Source organism: Silurus meridionalis, chromosome 9, assembly GCF_014805685.1.
Source record: "Silurus meridionalis isolate SWU-2019-XX chromosome 9, ASM1480568v1, whole genome shotgun sequence".
Taxonomy (NCBI): Eukaryota; Metazoa; Chordata; class Actinopteri; order Siluriformes; family Siluridae; genus Silurus; species Silurus meridionalis.
This window is the reverse complement of record NC_060892.1, coordinates 7,166,910-7,191,041: the sequence shown is the minus strand read 5'-3', so window position 1 is coordinate 7,191,041 and position 24,132 is coordinate 7,166,910. Positions and strand designations below refer to the sequence as shown.

Genomic DNA, 24,132 nt, shown 5'->3' with positions numbered 1-24,132 from the left:
ACCACAGGACAGACTGGAATAATACGCCTGAATAACAGACCAATTTACATGTTACATTTTCATTTTCAGATTAGAGCAGCAAACTAACTGTGAAAGCTTCATACACTAACTAGTGAAATCTAAAAGATAGACAGATCAGCTCTGATACTTTTTTGCAAAGTTTCATTTCTCTTCTGAATGTCTGTATATCCAGTGTCATATAGCACAAGATGAAACCATGGTTAGTTTATATATTCTTTCCCCCTTTTTTTGTGTCAACCAGTCGATAGGAACTAATTATACATAGGAACTAAAATTGTGAGCTGAATGACGGGAACTGAATAAACATGAGCACACACAATTGGTCTGGAGGTATCGTTAGTGGTGAATGTTTGGGTTTGTCACTGCTTTACCCAGAAATACACACATATTGCTCGGCTTTTGCACGGTGACTCGCTACTGTGAAGAAGTTACAGCTGTACCTCAAACTGTTACGAAGCACCGACACTGGAGACTCTCACTGTAACAGTTCAACACAATCTGACCAATCAGACATGAACATTGTAATAGTGTGGTGCAAATACAGTGGAACCCGATTATGTCGATGTCCTAGGGGGTCGCCAAAAAGCATCGAGGTAACCGATGATCGAGATAAACGTAAATCAAAATGGCGGCAGTATATTAACGTGCTTGAAATTTCTTTATGTACATGATGTGCGTTAATAAATGAGAATGTGCATGCACGTGTTTTTGAAGGGTTTTTTTACACAACAGTGTTGCCACGATTTGTTTGATGAAGGCATGCTATAAAAATACATACAGTACATGTTTATCTGTCAGGAATCCACCTGCCACGCCCCCTTCGGCCCCCTTCAGCGTGGCAGGTGCTTTCTCGGCCGCTTTCTCTGAAGCTCTCGGCTTCAATCGCGCACATATGGTGCTCGTTTATCATCATCACCAGCTCCTATTTAAACTTCCACACTCTTACTGTCCGTTATTGTTGGTATATGTTGGTTCACGGCGGTCGTTGTTATCGCGCATGCGTATCCCGGTACGTGCCTTCCCACCGGCACTCTCTCAACGGCTGCTCTTTTCTTCCCAAAGCCACACCGCGCCCCTACTAACACTACGAACACTAGCATTAACTAACAGCAGACATTCACCAGTATACAATACAACACCTGTAGCAGCTGTAAGACTTGATTTTTCCGCCACAAAGATATAGAAATTAAGATAGATAGATAGATAGATAGATAGATAGATAGATAGATAGAAATTAAGATAGATAGATAGATAGATAGATAGATAGATAGATAGATAGATAGATAGATAATTCAAAGATATAGAAATTAAGATAGATAGATAGATAGATAGATAGATAGATAGATAGATAGATAGATAGAGAGAAATTAAGATAGATAGATAGATAGATAGTTGGAAAGAAATTAAGATAGATAGATAGATATTGACAGACAGACAGACAGACAGATAATCTGACCACCTTTATGAAATATCGGTTATTATTACACAATAACCTACTTAAAGTTTTTGGTGATTTGAAGAGAAATATCGCAACATCGGTATCGCGGTTAATCGGAACGCGTGACGGTTTTTCGGCGGAGTTGAGGTCTGGTTTCCTCAGTCGGGACTTTACATTCCTGGACAAAAATAGCCAAAAAAAAAAAGAAAGAAAAAACCCTACAGACCATTCTTACCTGAATCTCGGGGAGTCTCTAAGACATTCCTCAAAGTCCACCGTGATCCTCATGTTCGTCTCGTGAAGCGCGAATCGGAAAAGGAACTTGTGGTATATACTCTTGCTGGATTATAAGGGAAGGCGAAGAGGAGCCCAGTTAGCAGTCCAGCTTTCCCGGAGAGTCCTAGCCAGCTCAGCGATAAACACAAGCCCAGCTAGCCGTCCTGCTGCTGGCTGACAAATAAAACCGAAAATAAATCCCAGGGACATATATAACTATCCAAAACGCTTTAAAACTGTGTGCAATCTAAAACAGATGTATATTTTACTACTCGGTTCACCGCAAGAACTCAGATAGGTTCAGGTCAGTATTGCCAAGTAGATGGGTTGTGTATTCTGCTCTCCCACCCATATTCCGGCAAATCCCGCCTCTGATTGAGTAATTCAGCCGCGTGAACTGGTTGCTGATTGGACAGTCAGGATGAACCAATCGTAGTGCAGGAGGCGGGTGTTGAGTGGGCAGGGTAGGAGAGGGGGAGGAGTTTAGGGGGGAGGAGTTTGTGGTGGGGGGGTGACGTGGGCCACGCGAGGTTTCATCCGGGTCATTTTGTAGTCACGTTTCACCTCAGTTATAAATGATTCATTTTCGAATTATTTGCTGTAGTTCAAGATTTATTAAAAATCAAAGTAAAAGCTTAAATAGTATATAATTTATTTTTAAAAGTATATTGTATATTTTATTATAAAGAAATTAAATAAAAACCTAAAAAATCTAATGGTTTGGATTTGGTCTAAGAGTTTCCAAACGGAGTTAATTTTTTTAATGATACATCTATTAGTTCCTAAATAAGTGGGCTTTTTTTTGTCACATGTACATTAAAACAAAGAGAAATTCTTTATCAAGTCAATTTGGCTTTATTGTATATTTCAACCATATACAGTGCAGTACACAGTGAAACGAAAAAGGTTTCCCCAGGACCAAGGTGCATTGAACAACATAAATTAACAAAAGCAACACAGAACTACACAAAACTCTAAACTAACAGCAAAAAGTGCACATGTGCAACATTTAGTGGTGAAAATAAAACAAAAGACAACATGAGAGAAGGAGACAGTAGATGCCTGAGGAATGGAGAAGGAGTTTGCTGCTACCGTTTTTAAGAATAAGGGAGATGTGCAGACCTGCAGTAACTACAGATGAATAAAGTGGATCAGTCACACCATGAAGTTATGGGAAAGAGTAGTGGAAGCCAGGCTGAGAGAAGAGGTGACCATCTGTGAGCAACAGTAAGGTTTCATGGTGAGAAAGAGCACCACAGACACATTATTTGACCTGGGAAGTATAGAGAGGGTCAGAAGGAGTTGCATTGTGTGTTTGTTGATTTAAAGAAAGTGTACAACAGGATGCCGTTAGAGATGTGGTATTGTATGAGTAAGTCAGGTGTGGCAGAGAAGTATGTGAGGGTGGTGCAGGACATGTATGAGGACAGTGTGACAGCAGTGAGGTGTGCAGTAGGAATGACAGACTGGGTCAAGGTGGAGGTTGGACTGCATCAAGGATCGGCTCTGAGCCCTTTCCTGTTTGCAGTTGTGATGGACAGGTTGACAGACAAGGTCAGACAGGAGTCTCCGTGGACTATGATGTTTGTGGATGATATTGTGATTTGTGGTGAGAGTAGGAAGCAGGTTGAGAGGAGCCTGTAGAGCTGGAGGTACATGCTGGAGAGAAAAAGTATGAAAATCAGTAGGAGTAAGACAGAGTACATGTGTGTAAATGAGAAGGAGTGCAGTGGAGTGGTGTGGTTGCAGGAGAAGAGGTGGAGAAGGTGGAGGTGTTTAGGTACCTGGGGTCAACAGTGCAAACTAATGGAGTTAGAGAAGTAAAGTAAAGAGTGCAGGCAGGGTGGAGTGGTTGGAGAAGAGTAAAAGGGAAAGTTTTCAGGACTGTGGTGAGACCTGTGATGTTTTATGGTTTGGAGACAGTAGCACTGACTAAAAGACAGGAGGTAGCAGAGCTAAAGATGCTGAGATTTTAATTGGGAGTGATGAGGATGGACAGGATTAGAAATGAGTTCATTAGAGGAACAGTGCATGTGGGACATTTTGGAAACAAGTCGAGAGGAGCCGCGAGAGGAGGGACATGGGGTATATCGGTAGAAGAATACTGAGGATGGAGCTGCCAGGAAGGAGAGAAAGAGGAACACAGATTTATGGATGTGGTGAGGGAAGACAGGCAGGTTGTTGGTTTGAAAGAGGCAAATGTAAATGACAACGTAGTATGGAGACAGATGATCCGCTGTGGCAACCTCTAACTGGAGCAGCCAAAAAAAGAAGAAGATGACAAGGAGACAGCAGACATAGTAAATGTCAGAAACAATAAACACAGCGACACTGTAGCACCGACCAGTACGGCACAGATGGTTGTGCACATAGATTGTCTGTGAGGTGTATATATCAGAGCGCAGCCATGATACATCACCCCTGGATCTCCTTCCCCTTGTGATCAGCAAATCTTAACCACTAATCTACCACTTCCTCATAGATAGATAGATAGATAGATAGATAGATAGATAGATAGATAGATAGATAGATAGATAGATAGATAGATAGATAGATAGATAGATAGATAGATAGATAGATAGATAGATATACTTTTTTACATGTCAGGAGCAAAGACTGGCCCGTGTGGTCCTGTGTGGTCTGATCCAACAGACAATCTCCTGTAGCTCAATTGCTGGAGAAGTTGATGTTATTAATGCTGGACGGGTCAAAAGCCCCAGGATAGCCATAGGATGCTCCAGAGTGGGTGAAAGAAAACCCATGTTGGGTGAAAGGAGCCTTATAGAACGCCTGTGAGGAATCCCCAGGAAGGTTGAAAAAAGCCTCAAGATGAATAGAAACACTGGGTAATACCAAACAAGCCCCAGGCTGAGCAAAAAAGAAAACCCAGACTTGGTACAAAAGGCCCCAGCATTGGTCAAAGATGCCATAAAATAGGCCGTATGTTGAGCAGAATAAGCCCCAGATACCCCAGTATGAGCTAAAATAGCCCCAAATTAGCTAGGGTAGAAAGAGAAACCTTAAGACTGGCAAGGAAAAAAAAACAGGTTTTGACAGAGGAAGACTGAAAGAAAGAAACGCCAGGATCTGTGAAAGTATCTCCAGGCTGATCAGGAAAGCCTGATGACAAACCACTTCATTACTTTATTACATTTTCTCTTGTACTTTCTTATACAGTACATATAAAAAAGTCACATATTATGAAAAACTTGTAATCACTTTCACCACCAGGTGACAGCATTACAGCATAGATGTACTGTTTGCGTGTCGATGACGTTTTACACACTTAGCATGAAGCCGAATAGTTATCCTTGTCATATAATATGTTTTGTGATATAAAATATGTGTATGAGCTCACACACTGTCTGTTAATAGTATTGATGTGCAATATGTTCATTTAAAAAACAAATACAAATGTACAATTCATTTTGAGGAAATGTATTGTATATATTTTTGTGCTGCTCCTGGATAGATAGAAAAATCCACAGATTGGGCAAAAGAAAGCCAAGGTTTTGTAAAAGAAGCCTCAGGATGGGTGAAACAAACCCTAGGCTGGGGGAAAGTAGTCCCAGGGTGAGCAGAGGAAGCCCCAGAGTGGGAAAAAGAAACCCCAGTTTTATCATTATCTCATTTGTTAATGAGCTCCTTGTTCTGAGTTTTATGTTTAAAATGTTTTATCAGGTTACTTTTACCATTGTAGGAGGATGCCTTTGCTCCTTATATTGATATTGCATAGTTGACAATCTGCTTTGTTTTGATCATTAATCATCACATAATATTTCTTTGTATGATAAAGACATCTTTTCTGAGTATAAGTAAAAAAATTAGTAGCAGACTGGGACCTGTTACCTGTATTACTATATAGTTTAATATTTTAATAAAGGGAATCGGTAGCTCAGTAATTAAGGCTCTGGGTTAATGATCGGAAAGTCGAGCGCCGGTACCACCAAGCTGCCATTCTTGGTCCCCCGAGCAAGACCCTTAACACTCCATGGGAGCTGTATCGTGACCCTAAACAAGCTGGGATAAGCTTGTTTATTTTATTTTTTTTAATATGCTGTAACATACAGTATATGTGACATATAAAGGCTATTCTAATTTATTTTATTCTATTCTAGAAAGGAAATGTTTTTGTAGCTTTACCTAATTCGAAATGGTGCAAAATAGTGCACTTTTAACACTTTACATTTACAATATAATGCCTTCTAGAAGTGTCTTTTTGCCTTTAAGCTATTAGAATCAACTTAGAAATATTTTACACACGAAAAGCCACTTAAACCTCAGACACAATTTTTCACATAAAATGTTTCAGTGATTTGTATTATTATTATTATTTTAAATGAACAGTTTTATATATTATTTATAGACCGACATGTAAAAAACCTAAATTAATATGCAACATATATACAATTTTTTTCATAAGCAATGACATCAAATATACTGTTAACGTTTATTCATGAAAAACATTTAAAAAAAATACTCCCATTAAATGACTATTTGGAGAAAATGATCATACATTCTTTGTTCCAATACCATTTGCTTGTTAAACATTATTGATTGTAAAAGCTACAAAATAAAGACAGATCAACTTTTACATGGACAGATATAGATTTTTCTGTACGAGAGTTAAAGCATTATACTCGAACATCGGTAATTAGCTAATAAATTATCCTAAACTTTAAACATTTTTCATCATATCGGCAGGATAAACACTGATTATAAGATTCACTGTTCAGCACAGAACTAATGGAATTATGTCACTTTTAAGCAGCAAGATTGGAAAAAAACATGGCCGCCACTTTAAAAGGAGGTGTTTTCCTAGCAACAAGCAAGTCAGCTTACGTTGGTGATTCGGAGGATGTATTTTCTTTTACAAAACTGTAGGAACACTGTTTATCGTACAGTTTTGATTGATCAAAAGTAAATAATAATTAAAATATGAACTTTTAAGGTAGTAGTAACAGATATTTTATTTACTGATAATGGTTTGAGGAGCCTTGTTGACATTAGACCTTTACAGTTTTCTGAGTAGGAATTTCAAGGTGAGCAGGATTTTATTTCCACAGATTGACGATACAAGAGTAACCAAATACTTTTTCTGCAAGTGAAATAAAACCATGACGTGAGCAGCCTTAATGTGAGGATATTTACTCTCTACTTTATTAGAGTTCGAGATGTTTTGAATGGAAATTTCCAGCACAAAATATACACCATAAAAGATGTTCATAAGAAATGAATTATAGATACAGTCAGTACTAGGATGCTACCATTTTTCACACATCCAAACATGAATCATCTTCCCCTTTATTAGTTCACCTTATTTACTTCGTGGCAAAAATCAGACTGATCCATAGGGCATTTTCTTAACTATTATGCTGGCAGTGAAAGTGTTTTGTTCTGAGATCTCCACATGTTTGAGGTTATACAGGTGTTGGTTTGCTGTGGAAAATCCAGTAACCCAAATTGTGCTCATCTCTTAGTACTGATTTTGCACATCATTCAAATAGCTGTCAACAATTATTGAAGGTAGTACCTGTTCTCACTTACATTATAGCAGCTATAAACTCACCTACCTCACTTTTTTATCTCTTTTAAAATTAATAGTTTTCAATGTTAAAAAGCATAAACCTCATTCATTTTCGTCCTGAAGATTTTGGAAAACCTAAACCAGTAAACAAACACTAACACTGGAGACTCTGTCCATTAATAGATCAGCGCTCTCTGTCACATGTCACCAGATACACTAACACGTTTATGTGAAGCATCAGATGTGCAGTTCCGTGTTAGTTAGCTGAAGCTATAGATATAACAATGTAAAAATGCTATTTTTTTTTCATTATTTTGGTATTTGTTAAAGAATATTAATCGACACCTTCTGTCTAATCAGAATCCAGAATTCAACAGTGCTGTGGTTTAACAAGTGTGAAGGCACTCTAGAACTTTGCACCAGATCTCTAATGTATTTTCTAGAACACCAGTAATCTGCTCTTCCTGCTCCTGAGGTTTTGCAGTGGTTAGCCTCTTGTGGTGAAGCCTCTGAGGTCATGCTGATGTTTTCTAGTCTTTATGGTCGCTTTTGGCCCAGCCAGAGAGACTCTACATCCTGGAGAGTGCTTTTAAATCATTCTGCAGATGGAATAATGGGGCTACCAGGTATAGCAAGGCTAGGCAAAGCTGAATTTAGCCGAGTGTGTCAGAAACTTTCTGTCTGTAAATGGCACCAGATCTTGCTTTCAGAGACTTTAGGTTCTAGAAGGTTTAGTCCTGCTAGTATAAGTCGATGCATTCAGACAACAAAAAGCTTAGAAAAATCACTTCTGTCCTAGCACTTAGCTAACCAGAATGAGCTATGTTGCCCAGCTAATTGCTATAATTAGTTGAAAGTAATTTAGTATTGAAGCCCGGAACATGAGATCACAAGTAACATTGTCTATTTCAGTTCTACTTTCATACCTCTGTATAATTAACCTAACCAAAAGTTTTTATTTTTTATATTCAACTTCAGAAGACAAAACTAAGAGAGGTTGGTGAGGGAACTTTATAGCTTTATACATCTGCTATAATGAAAGTTCCAGAAAAGAATTTTATAAATAAATTGAACATCATTCTTCAGTTATTATGTAATAATAAATAAATGATATATTAACAATAAGAAATATATTAATGTCAAATTTCTGCGGTATAAGATGAAACCAAATTTCTCCTTGAACAACATGTTCTGAAATCATTAACCTCCGAGTGAAAGCATGAATTTTGGCATTATTTCATAGGTAATAGTGTTTGAATGTATTGGAGAATGTATTTTTATTTAAGCTTTACTTGATATGGTTAAGCATTTAGTGTCAGAGTCACAATTTTCTGCATTTTGTTGCTAAAATCTTGTCAGTTTTTGAATTTTTTAGTTTTACTTGTCACTGTCCTTTAAAACCCTTTTATTAATAAATGCTTTTTTAGCAAATCAGTCATTAAATAGAGACTTTTACTGTACTGTAAAAGCCTAAAAAAATCCAGTGTGGTGTATAATATAATATAATATAATATAATATAATATAATATAATATAATATAATATAATAATGTAATATAGCATACTATAATATATACAAAAAGATATATATAAATGTCATAAATCCTTCAGACGAATGAGTTATGCATGATTTTTTAATCATTTTTAAATCATGTACAACTATTCAAGACAAAACAAAAGTTACAAACAGAATTGGCCTGCAGTTTGCATTCATGTGAAAATGTTACATAAATAAAATTCATTTATAAATATCTCTTTTTTATAAACATATAAATAGTTTTTTTTTTAACATAAATACATTTTATGCAGGAATGAAGTACATGAATGTACAGCAGCAGCGACAATATACAGCTTCGCACATTTTTTTTTTTACTCCGTCCTCCGCCATCTTGTGATGTCACTGTGATGATGGGGTTTTTTGTTTTTTTTTTACATTTATGACGATTACATTATTTTCCACAAAGCGCTCGATCTTTGCAGCTTTCGTACCGACAATCCGGCTCTTTTTTCCGTTCATTTTTTCAAAGGCTTTTCCTCAAAAAGGATAAAGTCACCAATGTCCGAAAACTCGTCATCTTGGCAAATACTCTGAAAGAGGGAAAAAAAAAAGACAAGCATGATTATTGTTAAGGCATGTAAATATTGCGTAATACATGCTGTCAGTCACGGTTTTTTTTTTACACATGATGCATCTTGTGTGAGTCTTTATTCGAATCTGTGTTTAAACACGCAGTGAACGTTGGGGGAAAAATAGCAAGCCTGTGCAATGATGTCATAATTGTTCACTTTCTACTCTTTCATGTTCAGCGTTTCTGTGAGTGAAGTGTGGATTTCCTGCATGTGAGTTACAGACCAGTGGAAACATCTCAGCAGAGCTTTTTTACTTTTATGATGATGTCTTGCATTGACTTATTTATTTTTTTGCCTGTTTCGATTACATACTGTAGATCTGTCAACTTTAAATGTTGGATATCAAACTTGTGAAACACAAAATAACAGCATGATGACTGCTTGGTCTTATCGGTAAATTTGGCATCACTATTTTTTTGTACTTTAGATTTCTAAGCGTAATTATATAAAAACTAAAATGATAAATGTGATATAAATATAAAACCAATGTGCACGATGTATACATTGTGTATAAAATATTAATGAACAAAATCATAATAATAATGAAAAATAAGTAATAAATATTGTTAGATTTTGTTGGAGAAGAAAAAAGAATACATTTCTTTTTGTTTTTCATGAACAAGTTCTAAAAACGATTGAAAAGGATGTAACTCAGTATGTCCCCTAATATTGACCTACACCCAATTTTGTATTCACTGACTGAACCCAGACGTACCAGGAGAGGTTATTTGTGGACGGGTAATATGCTGGTTGGCAGCCCATCCCACTGATGGTGCCTATTCTGTCCATCTTGTGTCCGAAGCAGCCGCTTCTGGTGGTGCTTCCTCCTTTCTTATTTCCAGATTTTTGCCTCCTTGCGCCGTTCTGGTCATTAACGAAGCGTGCCCACATGCCCTTGGCGCGAGTGTCCGTGCGGAGTTCCCTTAGCAGTCGCATCCTGCGTTCACCTGAAGCCAGAAAATCCGCCAGCTCTTCTCCAAACAGAGCTTCCAGAGCCTGAAACACACAAACACACACACATGCACCAAAGGGATTTAGTAAGGGTCCTATTATTGCAGAAGTAAGCAATGATACTGAATTCATGCAATGAAGTCCTGCAATGTTCTCAAGCAGATTGATCTACTGTATGTGAAAGTGCCGTTTAATAAGAAATGAGTGCAAAATGATAGAGTTCCCTGCACTTTCCAGACTGAATATTAGAATCAATTCTTTACTAAGGATTTATAAAAAGTGCTGAAAGTGGGGAAATGTTCTGCACAGATCCAGAGCATCTCTCAGCATGTCATTGCATGAAATATTACATGAAGCAATTTTTATAGAATTACATTACAAAATTACTGCAGTATTGCAAATAAAAAGTGTACTGCATTTGCATCATCTAAACCAATCGGAGGACTAAAAACAACTCTTCGGATGAACGAAAATTTCTAGGATGAATGAAACACCCTCGAGATTTCTAAACTGAACTTTTCTCGAAAACAAAACAGACCCCAAAAGTCTCACCTTGTGCTGGCTCGGTGTTGTGGGTCTCGCCTCTGTTCTGACCAACACAAGACTCAGCATTAGTCCACAAGCCACCAGCTGCAAGACATTCATCCTGACTTCTAATAAAGATTCTCTTTTTTATTTTTTACAAAAAAAAACACCAAACCAAAACAAACAAGAAAAGATCTCACTGTGTGTTCCTCAAAGAGCTCCAGCTCTACTCTAAACCCCCTTGCTGCTCTCCTCACAGTTTTATAGTCTAATGAGGGTGATGTCATTGCAACCTGCGTAATGCTCTCCCTCTTCTCCCTCCCTGCTTCCTTCCCTCCATCTTTCCCTCCCTCCCCTATTCCTTCCTTAAGACCATCGTATCAATCACTCCCTCTGACCAATTTCCTTTTCTCTGACTGATCAAAGGCTGAGTCTTGAGACGTAACGTGAGTGGAGTGTTTCAATAAAGTCCATTAATAAAAAGAAAATGCAAGAAAACCCCAAGAATGGATTTCTGAACATCCTAAAGATTAATTTAAATAAATTTAATTCACTTTTTAGGAGAATTCAGTGGCTTCTATTGCTGCAGAATATTTTAAATAAAATCCTCAACATTGTTTAGTACAATGTTAAGTCTATGCACCAGTTCTGAGATTTATTGCTGGAAAAGATGCTCACGCTGTGATTTTTTTTTTACATACATTACTTAAAATACAGTTTTTTTTAAAAGATTTTTTATATACAAAATTATTTTATATAGAAACAACAGGATAAGTGATTGGATTTGTAAAGTTGTATAAGTTGTACTTTTTGGTTTTCCAAGTTTTATATATATATATATATATATATATATATATATATATATATATATATATATATATATATATATATATAAATGGTATTGAAATGAAAAATGTAATTATGAAATAAAATTAATAATAATAATAATAATAATAATAATAATAACAATAAAAATAAAAAGCCATCATTAACGGACGTTTTGTCAGTAACATTTTCTCAGTAATATTGTCATTTGTCCACAAAAAGAATAATTTATTAATTTTTATTTATTTCTAGACACAAAAAAAACCCCTACAATAAAAAGAATAGTTAAACAAGTGTGTGTGTGTGTGTGTGTGTGTGTGTGTGTGTGGTGGCTTTATATGGCAGACATTCTAACCACTAGGGGGCAGTTTGCATTCACTTTATATCTAATGTTTTAGGTGGTCATCTCAGGTGTTAACACAGGCCACAGGTTAGAGTATCGAGGAGAACAAGGTTAAAGTTCTTTCGTGAAAAATAGGCGGAAAGGTTACTGCCACATAGTTACTTAGTTAGTTGAACTGGCTCTTTCCAGAGAACTGGATCAGAAAACAACTCCAGTATTTGTCCAGGATTTGTTCCACTTTGCTTGACAATGACTGAAATTGTTTTAGGAAATATTAAGTTTCCTTGGAAGCATGTTTATTGTGCAAGTGCTACAACATTTGTGGGTTTCCTCTGGGTTTTCTGGTTTCTTCACATCTCCAACAAACACAATAGTAGCAGGAGTGCCAAAATGCAATCACCCAAATATAAAGTGTTCGTGTATGTGATGAACTGACTTGCCACCCATAGTGTATTCCCACCTGATGCCCAATGTTCCCGGGATAGACTCCAGTTCCAGCACCACCCTATCCAGAATAAAGCCCTTACTGAAATTCAGTGTTAGAGAGTGAGTAATGGGGTTGCTCCCATCTACAAAACAAAAGGATGAAAACAGCTCATGGTTGTGAGTCAGCCCTCAGTTTTGACCTAAATGAGTCTGTATACAGATCCGACCCGATCCTGAACGTCACATCACTATATCACTTTAATTACTCAACCCTCTTCAACTAATTACGTGACTTCCAGGCTCCATGATGTCGCAAAAGAAAATCGTTATCACACCCCTGTGATGGCAAAAACATAAATTGCCATATTTTCTGTGTGGTCCTTTCTTTCTACATTCTTTTTCTAGTGCCAATTACAGGAATGTTCATCAATCCTAGGCCTTACGCTGTAGTGCCCTCTGATGCAGCATGAGCAGCAATCTGAACAGCATTTCTGGCTTCATGAGTCTCAGGGGAAGCACTTCAAAATATCTCAGGGTGATGGCTGTCCTATGATGGGTGGGTGAAAATCAAATTAGAGACAAAAAAACGATGTGACTTCTGATGCTTTCGAAGCTTCAGAACTGATAGAGAAAATATACTATGAATATTTATACATTTTTACTTTTTACATGTTAATCATTCTACACATTTTTTTTTCCCACCATGTTTTTGTATCATGGGTTATTTTGTGCAGATTTATGACATAAAGCCACCAGTTAATCCTACATTTCAGTTTCAGGTTCTTATATTACACAAGATACTATATTATGAGTTAGAAAAGAGAATCAAGCGGGTGTTTTTTCAGTTTGGATATTTTCATCATATTTAAAGCACTGGTCTTTGCTTGAAGTTAATTAGTTAGTAGGTTAGTTAGAATTTTCAGTTTATCTTTATCTTTTTCTGAATTATTGCCAAAGTTGAACCAAAGAAAAATATCTGAGAAAAGACTACTAAAGGTGTTTCATTACTCATGGAAAAAAATTTAGATAAAAACGAAATTGTAGCTCTAAAGCCAACCACGCTGAAAGAGTTCAACGAAATGTTCATGAAATTCTTTCAGGAGGGAAAATCCCCATCACTGTTAATAATGCCCAAGCACAGTGCCTAAAGAAACACGTTTTATGGCTAAAATGCATTCACTTTTACGCAAAATAAGACAAAAAAATAAGAAAGTGGGAAATTTTTATTAGAGCAAATGATGATGATGATGATGATGATGATGATGATCTGGCATCATAGACACAGACATCCTGATGAAAGTGTGGCCTACACCTCAACCTCAGTTTTCCGCTGTCTCATAGTCCACACATACTTCTGCTCAAATCAAAAGCCAAAGATAAAAGGACAACAATCGTGCTCCTAAAGTGCACAGCTACGTGTTCTGTGTAGAATAAAAAAATATATAAAAGAAAGAACTATTGCAAACTATCTGGAAAGTTTGCTGCTACTGCTCCAAAGTTATCTGCCTGGGCTAAAGGGAGCAAGTCAAGAATTAAAGGTAAAAACATTAATCAGGTAGAAAGCTTTGAAAGGCATGAATTTTAAACTTCTCCGCAAACATCTCTTGGGTTTCTTCCTGCTACTCCAGTTTCTTACCAACTACATGATAGTAGCACTGGTAACGTCCTACGTGTGAATGTGTCTTTGATAAACTGGTCAATCCTGGGTGTATTCCGGATTCTCATACTTCTGTTTCTGGGAATGACTTTGGATCCACCACAACACTCTCCAACCAGCCTTATTTTTTTCGGTTTGAGAAACAGTCCTAGAACAAGGGGTTCTCCAAGGATTCCTAATGACAAGGGATCTCAAAGAGGGGTCTGTAAAGCACAGCTGGGATTGTTGTTATTTGGTTGAAATTGGAAAATGGATTTGGAAACTACACCCTACTATTTTAATCGTGAACAAGAAATTAATGGAATAAATAAGTTTAAAAAAACAAATGAAAACATCTGGTTACTAAATAATGTGCCTACATAAATAAATTCAATGGTGGGGTCTGTGAAGGTTTATGTTTTAGAAGACCATTATTAATTAAGGCTTCTTGGCTTCTAATAAGGGTTCTAATTTTATAGGAATCCCTGAACCCCTCCCTCAGAGGGAACACTTAAAGGGAAAAGAGAAGCAGTATAAAGGTTCACAGTTTTCTAAGAGTGCACTATTATGCAGTGTTGTGTATAATAAAGAACATAAACTTAAAAGATGGTGGTAGTGGTAAAAGCATGAGAATCTTTGATTACTTCTACAATTTCTTGAGTTCTAAATTAGTTTCTACCAAAAGTGATATAACTCATAAAATTAACTCAACCTGTGAACAATTCAAGTGTTATAATTACAACTGTTTCTGAAGCACCAAGAGTTTGTTAAAAACATATATAAACATCTTGATTTTTCTTCTTCTTTCTCTTCCACCTCCAGCTCCACCTCCTGTATTTTAGTCAATGCCACTGTCTCTAAATCATACAACATCGCAGGTCTCACCACAGTCCTAAAAACTTTCCCTTTCACTCTTGCAGATACCCTTCTATCACAAATCACTCCTGCCACTCCTCTCCTCCCACTCCATCCTGCCTGCACTCTCATTACTTTGTACTGTTGACCCCAGGTACTGTACCTGAACTCCTCCACCTTCTGCACCACTCCACTGCCCTCCCTCTCATTCACACACATGAAATCTGTCTTACTCCTACTGACTTTCATTCCCCTTCTCTCCAGCATGTACCTCCACCTCTCCAGGCTCTTGCTCCCTACTCTCACCACAAACCGCAATATCATCAACAAATCCGTCAACCTGTCTATCACCACTGCAAACAGGAAAAGTCCTTGATGCAGTCCAACCTCCACCTTGAACCTGTTTGTCGATCCTACTGCACACTTCACTGCTGTCACACTGTCCTCATGCACCACCTTCACATACTTCTCTAACACACCTGACTTCCTCATCCAATACCACAACTCCTTTCGCTCCAAAACTCCTTTACTCCAAACCTCCACTCTCCTCCACATCTCCTTTCGCTGCTGTCTCTGTAAATGTCTTCCTTCTTTACTTCTCCTTTGGCGAACAGTAGTCCAATTTCCACCAGTACAATGTTGGCTAACAATACCTATGGCGGTCCTTGGTAACCCGGGCATCGGATCCGGTATGAATTTCTGATTCGTGATCCAAATATTTGATTTGGAACATTTTTTACGATGGATCCCTTCCTAACGCAACCCTCCGCATTTATCCGGGCTTGGGACCGGCACTAAGAGTACACTTGCTTGTGCAACCCTAATGGTTGGGTTAATATAAACATCTTGATGATGAAGTAAAAAATATAATTTAGGGTTGGCTTATAAAAAAATATATCGCATCAGATATAGCAACTCTAAATCCATTATTTAAAAAAGGTAAATCAGTTAAGTGCAAGTTAAGTCAAATTAGTCCGAAAAACAATCAATACACTAACGAAAATACTCACAGTATGCTATCACCACTGTGCACACACTGTTGTTTTCAGGGTAAAATCATACATGTTTGGGCAAAGATTTAGAAATTTTTTGTGTGAATTTAAAACATCAAATAACAATTCAGTCTATTTGACTTCCCAGTTGAGTTCCGAACTGAAAATTTCAAGTTGGTGAATAATCATGAGCCAGCAATTCTTTTCCTCTAGTTTTAGAATACAATGCATCTCAAGTCTTCTACATTTTCGGTCCACATTTTTATTTTAGGTGCATTATCTATTTCATATTTTATTCCGCTCTCTTCTGTTAGTTACACAAGCTGAGCTGGAAAGCAACTTGTATTCTGGATTATAGGAAACTGCATTAAAAACGAGCACTGAGCAGCAGATCAGGATGATGGAAACAAATGATGCTGAACGTAGCTTTGGTTTTCTTCCGAACAGAACTGCAGTGATGGAGGGACTCTGACACGCATCGTTCTTTCAGTACGGGGAAAAAGAAATAGCTGTGGATTAGAGCCTGAGGTCTTGAGTTCTACATATAAATGAAGGAACGTGGGGGTAAATTAGCTCCAGCTTCACGTGCTGTTGGGTTCAAACAAGAAGATGAAAATGGCACGAATTACGGAAACAAAAAAAAAAAAAGATTAGCAAACAGGATTTGGCACGTGAGGGGTGATTTGTCAATAGGGTTTGTGAAAAGTTCTTGTTAATGCACCCGAAGATGTTTGAGGTTAATATAGTGCACATTCTCCCGCACTGAATGAGACCTGACAGGTTGAAATGTGGTATTGATCAGTGTGGGCATAAATGTGGGTTAAAAAACGTAATAATCACCAGGCAGAAGGAGCTTTGGCTCATACTGAATACATCGCCTGTGCTGAGCTGTCAGCCGGCATCTTCAGCCATTCTCTAGCATTTTGCATTTGAAATGAGCATGAGCGCCCCAGCACACACATAAAGTGACTATTTTTCATATCATGGTGAACGAGAGGTCAAACTTATTTTTTATACAAGCAGATGTGAGGTAGATGTGAAGAGTATAGCGTTTTTTTGTTTTTTTTTCTGTAATCTATGACAAAGTCTCTTCATAAAATGATTAATCCTTTGGAAAAACCCATTACTTTCACATAGTATAAGATTCTCCACAATGCCTTTGACAGATTTATTTTTAATGAGAATAATCCTACGGGTCATGTAGTGTGTTCTATTATACGAGAGGAACACACTACTGATTGTACATACGTAAGAATTGTCGTGTATCCAGCGAAGGGTTTAGCAATTTCGATTTCATAATAGGAAAACAGGAACATTGTGTTATTTAAGCTCCATTACAATGGGGAAATTGTAGCTCAGGTATTGGATTTCTTTACAAAATCCTCCAACAAACCTTGAATTGTTCGGTTAGACAGTTTGTGAAATTAAAATGAATATGTGCTTTGGTGATATTGTCTAAAACAATGCTAGTCTTTTATGCAATCTGTCCACTAAATTCACAATGTGAAGATGGTTTTCTTAGGGTGGCAAGTCCTGTTGAGCCAGAAATGCTCAAATTTGGTTAAAAATTCTCATTAGTTTAACATCTTGAAATATTTTTTTGAAGTATTATGACAAAAATCCCAAAGAAGTCCTACAAAACATGTGCAAAACCTATGCACACACCAAATTTTGCCCTTTTTCCATGAAACATAATACAAGGATTTGATATTTCCTTGCAAGTCAATATCTTTATTAATTTGTTTTTAGTTTAGTTTAGGTATTTAGTATTAGTTTTATTCTGTATTAATTATTTCACTTGTATTCCTCTCCAGTCCATTCTGAGCACAAGTTCGGTTTTGTTACGTTGAGTCATTGAGTCTGGTATTGTTTCCATGGTTTATATTGTCTTGCTCTTTATAAAGTTAGCGAGATGTTTTTAATTAAAAATTAAGTGTACCCACTAGCTTAATATTAGGTAGTTACGTACAAGAGCGGGTTTTGTTTTATTTCAGTAAAGCATTTCTGTACAGCTGTACATTACAACTACCATTTTGCTTCCATTTTAGCAGAATCTTTTACCGTTGATGAATTGTAGCGTCTGATCGCCAGAAACAACACACTGGAACAGAAAAGCTGTTATTTTCATCCACTAGCGTTGTAGACATTTTTTTCGGTCCAGATTGCTGTCATTTCGTGTTGTTAGCAAGACTAGCATAAACTTATATCATCTGGTACTGGATATTGTATTGGCTATGTTTATGAGTAAATGAGCTCAGCATCAGACCCATACTTGATAGCATAATCATTATTGATGCTTCCCTACATGGTTAAACGGATACCACACATTAAATTCTGTTTAGCAAATGGTGTACAAGCCATGATGACAGAGACAAGTGTTTAGGGTTCTTCATGAAGCAAACTTAGACAGTCAGACTGTTGGCACAAACAAACATGAAAAACATGGTGTTTTGAAAAGATGAGACTGATTAAAGTTGGATGTTTATGTTAACATTTTAATTCGGAAGCAACTGACGCATCCAAATTTGCCTCGACAAAAGGGACACCTGGCTTTTCCACCCATATGTGATTACAACTGTTACCACAAAGTTGGAGACAGACAATTACACAGGATGTTAATTTTCCCTTTATTTGAACTAGAAGATCCAAACCTGTTCCAGTATGACAATGCCCCAGTGCACAATGCCAGCACTCTGAAGATACAGTTTACATGGGTTGCAGAGGAAGATCTTGAGTGGCTGCTACAGAGCTCTAAACTCAACCCTGTTAGAACCTTTGAGAAGAATTGGAATGCTGACTGTACCACAGGCCTTCTCACCTCACCTACATCAGCACCTGACTTTACCAACAGCCTTGTGGTGGAATAAAACAAATCTCCACCAGCACACTCCAAAATCGAGTGGAACAAAATGTCGAATGGAAATATCAAATCTTATCTTATTATTTAAACAATAAATAAACTGTGTAATAGAAAATTATATTTACAAATCTATAAAGTGACATTGTGAGACTCACATTTTCCCCTTGTCATTTTTTTTATTTCAATATTTAACAAGCAAGTGAAACATTTGTCTGTCATCTCGAGTGTTACGGATTTGAGGATGCTGTCAATTTTTTCCAATGACATCAGAAAGCATATTTGTGAGAATTTTCTCCTTGTCTTTTTTAAGCCCTCGACCGCAAACTCTAATTTTTTGTGTCAAATTTTTAATAAGCCTCCTGTCTTTTATGTGGTGGAGAGGACTGTAGAATGGCATGTTGGGGATGGTGAGCGGTGCCGTGAGACACCCGGATAGGTGTTGTGTGTTCTGGAGAGTTCCTCTCTGTGTTAAGTGCTTCACCACGGATTGAGTGTCTCTGTTCTTTTTTTTTTTTGGGGTTAGTTCAAGACAAACTACAAACCCGTTACAGTCCTATAAATAACCGGTTTATTAGGCCTGGGATTTTAATGCCTTTCACACGCCTCTGCTCTAAAAAGCTTTCCCATGTGGAGCTGTATGGTGCACCGATGCCATCCTTCTCTCTCTCTTTGTGTATGTGTGTGCATATAACATAAAACACATGGGGGCAACAAGGACACCGATATTTCCTCTACCCTCCATTCTCTCCTCCAAAACAGAACACATTGTCCCTGTCTTGTATAGACTAAACCACTTCCAGTTATATGCCTATCTGTTTATGGTCTGCTCATATCCATGCAGATATACACTCCACGCTCGACTTAAACCTCATATACATCATTTTTTAAGTAAATCCATGTTTCTCACCCTGTCTTTCTCACACTCAGGTCCCCCCTGAATTTTGCATTATGGCTGACCCTACGCTCAAGCTTCCTAACAAGCTGTGATATGTGAAAGGACATCACTGTAATGTATGAGGTCGTATAATTGTGGTTAAGGCGTTGGACTTTGGATAGGCATTTGTAAAATCTCAGTTCAAATCACAGCCACACCTATTTAACATTCCTGGGCCCCTGAGGAAGGCTCTTAAACCTATAGCTGCTAATTTGTATGAATTATATAATTGTAAGTCACTATGGATAAGAGCGTCCACCAAATCCACACAAACGTACACTCCATGCATTTCTTAGATATGCTAATATGGCTTTGTTTATAAAAATCGTGTTAAAAAATAATGACCTCCCTCAATTTTTTTTTTCCATAACTTCTACAACTGAATGGTTGTGATCAGCTATTGGTTGCTGTGAGCAATGTTATGTAACACTACATTATCACTGTGAGCTAAAGGTGTTTATTACTTACTTAGTAAACGGGTGCTGCACAGTGAACCAGGACATTCATCTTTAAATCCTGACCTGAAACTGCTTCATGTTCAGTGATGAATTTGTCCCTGGTGTTATGAACCTTAATGTTCAGTGTGTGTTTTAATGAGGTGTCACTTCAGTCTGAAAGCCATGTCAAGAACAGGATTAAAACCCACTCTTAGGTCATCCTCTATTCCAGGATGAACATGGATGCAGATTCAGAGGATATGGAGTGCAGTCTGGATGCAATTTGGTGGCAGTCTGCGTTCAGGAGTTCATAATAACAGTAATGACACATGTTCCTCATGAACCTCTCACAGGGCTGAAAACTTACAGCGAAACTTGTGTCCCGGTTTACTGCTCTCACTGTATTATACACAAAGGAGCACAATAAAATTCCTTCTGCGAGTATATCAGGAGCACAACGTCTACATCATCACACTGTACGTAGTTCATGGAGGTCGACGAATAAGTGATAAATTAGCATGACTAGTTTAGCGGAGATTGTGTTATAGACGGCCGTCGTCGGTGCTGCCGCTCTGCTTGACTTTTGCTGTTGATGTCTGGGTGGCACATGTCCCCGTAAAAAACAACACAAACGGAACATATTTTAGGCGTTGAGTCATCTCGTGAAGAGAAGTACAATAACGTGTTTGCGGGTTTAGCAAAAAAGGTTGCGGAGTCTCTCGAAGCGCAAAGCCTGGTTTCTGTCATATGGTGTCAGCCAATCAGACAAACAGATATTGAATAGACTAATAAGATATTACAGCAATTTTGAAAAAAAAGCATCAACAGTGTCCTGTTCATTGTCGATAAGACAGGACATGCTTGCTGTTACAAATAACTGTATGATTGACCCTTTATAGACAAGGACGCCAAAGATCTAAAAGTAGTCAAAGCTCTATTACATTCAACCTCTGCATTGGAGTAGGGGGTGTGGTCTAAAATCTGAATGTGGAGCTTGTATATAAGGTCTGAACTGGATGCTAAAATACATTTACATTTACCCCATAAAGCAGATGCCCTGAACCAGACCAATACACAAAAGTGCTTTGAAGTCTCTATTTAATACACCAACACTGGTTCTTTAGGTTTCAACCTTAGTATGCCATTAGCTTAAACTTTGTTGTATGGAATATAGCACACTGTTAGTTTTTTTTAAATACATAAATACTGAACAGGAAAAGTATGTTCTAGTTTAAGTGTTTCTGGAAGGTAGACTTACCTGTCATATTAGCCACTGAAAATTGTTCGAATTGTATACTAGTTAAATTCAGATATGCTATTTTCAATTCAATTAATTTTAATTGGATAGTGCTTTTAACAATGAAAATTGTCTCCATGCAGCTTTACACAGATTAAGAAGTAATAAAAAAATGTTAATAAAAAAGTTTCTTCCTTATAATTGTAAGTTTGCCCGTAATGAGTGAGCCAGTGGCGATTGTGGCAAGAAAAAACTCCCTGAGTTGGCATGGGGAAGAAACCTTGATAGGAACCAGACTCAAAAGGGAACCCATCCTCACGTGGGTGGCACCAGATGTCCATTCATTACAGTTCATCATTGCTAAGGTGTGCTGTGATGTAACCTGTGGTCCTGAGCTACTGTATTCAGTCAAAATCCATTCTTAAAGTGTTACCCAGTAATTTCATAGATCTTTAACATAAAAAGTATTTAAGAAAGCATACTTTTCTATGTGTGAACTGTCTCACTTCTATGCAAATGTACATTTTGCTGTAAGTGCCACATCCAAACAAGTGACTTGAATGATCCCTCTGGCCAATCCTTTTACATGCGTCGTCTGATGTTTCTACAAATCCCCATTTACAGCTTCAGGTCCAGGTATTACCTCTTATGTAATCAAATTATAGCCATGGTTCCATCCTATCCTGTCATATACAACCTCCAATTAAATGTGCAAAGAGACATTACAAAGAAAAATCAGGCTGAAGAGGAAGTAGCAGTGCCTTTAATAAGTGTGTGTAGCTAATACAGTTGACTTGCTTTGCTAATCTAATCCGAGAGTGAGCACATATTATGTAAAAAAAGAAGCATAGAGAAAGAAAGATCTGGATATAGACAGAAAGGCAGGATGGGTGAATGGCCGCAAGTGCTTACAAGAGCACTCATTTACCAAAGCAGCTAGATGATCTTCTGTCACCAGGAAATGGTTAGTGCTGGATCACATCAATGGAGAACAAATAGAAACAAAACTAAATATGACTGCTACAAAGAAAACTCTGTGTGTGTGTGTGTGTGTGTGTGTGTGTGTGTGTGTGTGTGTGTGTGTGTTGAATCAGTACTTTCCAAATCAATGATCCATTGATAAAATCTAAAATAGATAAATGGCTTAAAATTAGCATTATTCTTGAGTAAAAAAACAAAACAACACATAAAAATACACCAAAAGGCCTCCAGGACACACACTCTGTTTCGACACACTCACTCGAAACAGAAGATCAGCTAAACTGGTGGAATCAGGTGCGAGTTGTGAACTGGATTGTGGATCTATAAAAAAATATATATTTTTTTGGTGTTTAGATTGAAATACAATTTCGGTTAAGCAATACAGAAAAAGCAGAGAGTCATTCGATAGCATTTTATCGTAATAATGTAATGGCTAACAAAATTTCTCTTTTTGGATGAATTATTTCTATTTGATTATAGTTAATATACAACGTCTGTCAAAGGTTTGGAGTCTTTTACGGTTTTTGAGACACGTGCAAGTTCCATTTGTTTCTATGCAACAAACTAAGTAAAGGCAAAAACACACAAGAATTGGACAGTGAATGACTGGAAAAGTTCTGTAAACAGATGAGTACAAATTGGACAATTTTGTCTCGAACAGAAGGACTTATGTAAGACAGAGAACAGGAGAGATGTTACCAGACTGCCTCACATCCACACTCAAACATGGAGGTGGAAAATTGATAGTTTGGAGTTGTTTTAGAGTCGGGAAGATTGGAGATTTATGATTTATAGTTATATTAAACTAAACCAACATGGCTAACATTCCATAATTCAATGCAGTTCCTCCTGGACTATGGCTAATTGGAACTGACTTCACCAGACAACAAGACAATGAGCCAAAGCATACATCCGAATTCTGTAGGCATTATTTAGAGAGTAAATATTAAGCTGAAGTGTTATCTATGATGGAAAGGCTTACTCAGTCACCACACCTAAATCCTATTAAACTGCTCTGGGATGAAGTGAATCACAAGAAAGAAAGAAAACTAGAGAACAACACCTTAGGCAAGTTTTAAAAGATGAACGACAAAGATTTTCAGCTGAATGTTTGAAGAAACAAAGTGTCTGAATGCCAAAAGTGTGTAAAGCTGTTATTCATACTAAGGAATAAGGATTCATTTTTTTTTTATATGAAAAACCACAATTTAGACAAAGTCAGTGCATGAAACTGTAATAACGAAAGTTTAATAAAAACATGCACATTATGAGACACATTATCTATATACTACCTTTTATATACACACAATCCCCACTGTTGCTGTTTCAGTATTAACACAGATGTTTTTTAATCAGTGTAAGTCAAGTTTCTGTGACTTGTTAGCTTGTGTCATCAGTGCAAATGCAAATTACAAAGTAGACATCCAGGCATCTGGAAATAAAATAGGATTGTTATTGGGACTGAAACAGAACCCTGTGAAATGCCATACTGCAATATTTTTGCATGTACAGCCAAGTGTTTTGCAATGAAAAACACTTGGCTATACATTTCCATTGTTAGTAGCATTAGCTCCAGTGCCACTAAACATGTCTCAGCTGACCGACTGCATTTCTAATAAACGGAATTGTGTTCCTAATGCCGGTGTGTGTGTGTGTGTGTGTGTGTGTGTGTGTGTGTGTGTGTGTGTGTGTGTGTGTGTGTGTGTGTGTGTAATATATATATTATTATTAGTATTTTT

The 24,132-nt window shown here is 37.3% G+C and overlaps 2 protein-coding genes across 4 annotated transcripts in view; both read right to left on the bottom strand.

The window, feature by feature from the left end:
* Positions 1-2,090, bottom strand: part of LOC124391076 (arf-GAP with coiled-coil, ANK repeat and PH domain-containing protein 2-like) — a 49,132-nt gene extending 47,042 nt beyond the window's left edge. For all 3 annotated transcript variants that reach the window (XM_046857408.1, XM_046857407.1, XM_046857409.1), the window contains exon 1: positions 1,695-2,090. In XM_046857408.1, the coding sequence (XP_046713364.1) occupies positions 1,695-1,747 (53 nt within the window). In that variant the 5' untranslated portion in view covers positions 1,748-2,090. The remainder of the gene's footprint in view (positions 1-1,694) is intronic.
* Positions 2,091-9,271: 7,181 nt separating this feature from the next.
* On the bottom strand, positions 9,272-11,105 carry nppc (natriuretic peptide C). Its single transcript, XM_046857892.1, has 3 exons — positions 10,895-11,105; positions 10,107-10,387; positions 9,272-9,349 (listed from the first exon to the last, which is right to left on the bottom strand). Coding segments are annotated over exons 1-3 (375 nt in total). The 5' UTR covers positions 10,988-11,105; the 3' UTR covers positions 9,272-9,348.
* Between the last annotated feature and the right edge of the window lie 13,027 nt (positions 11,106-24,132).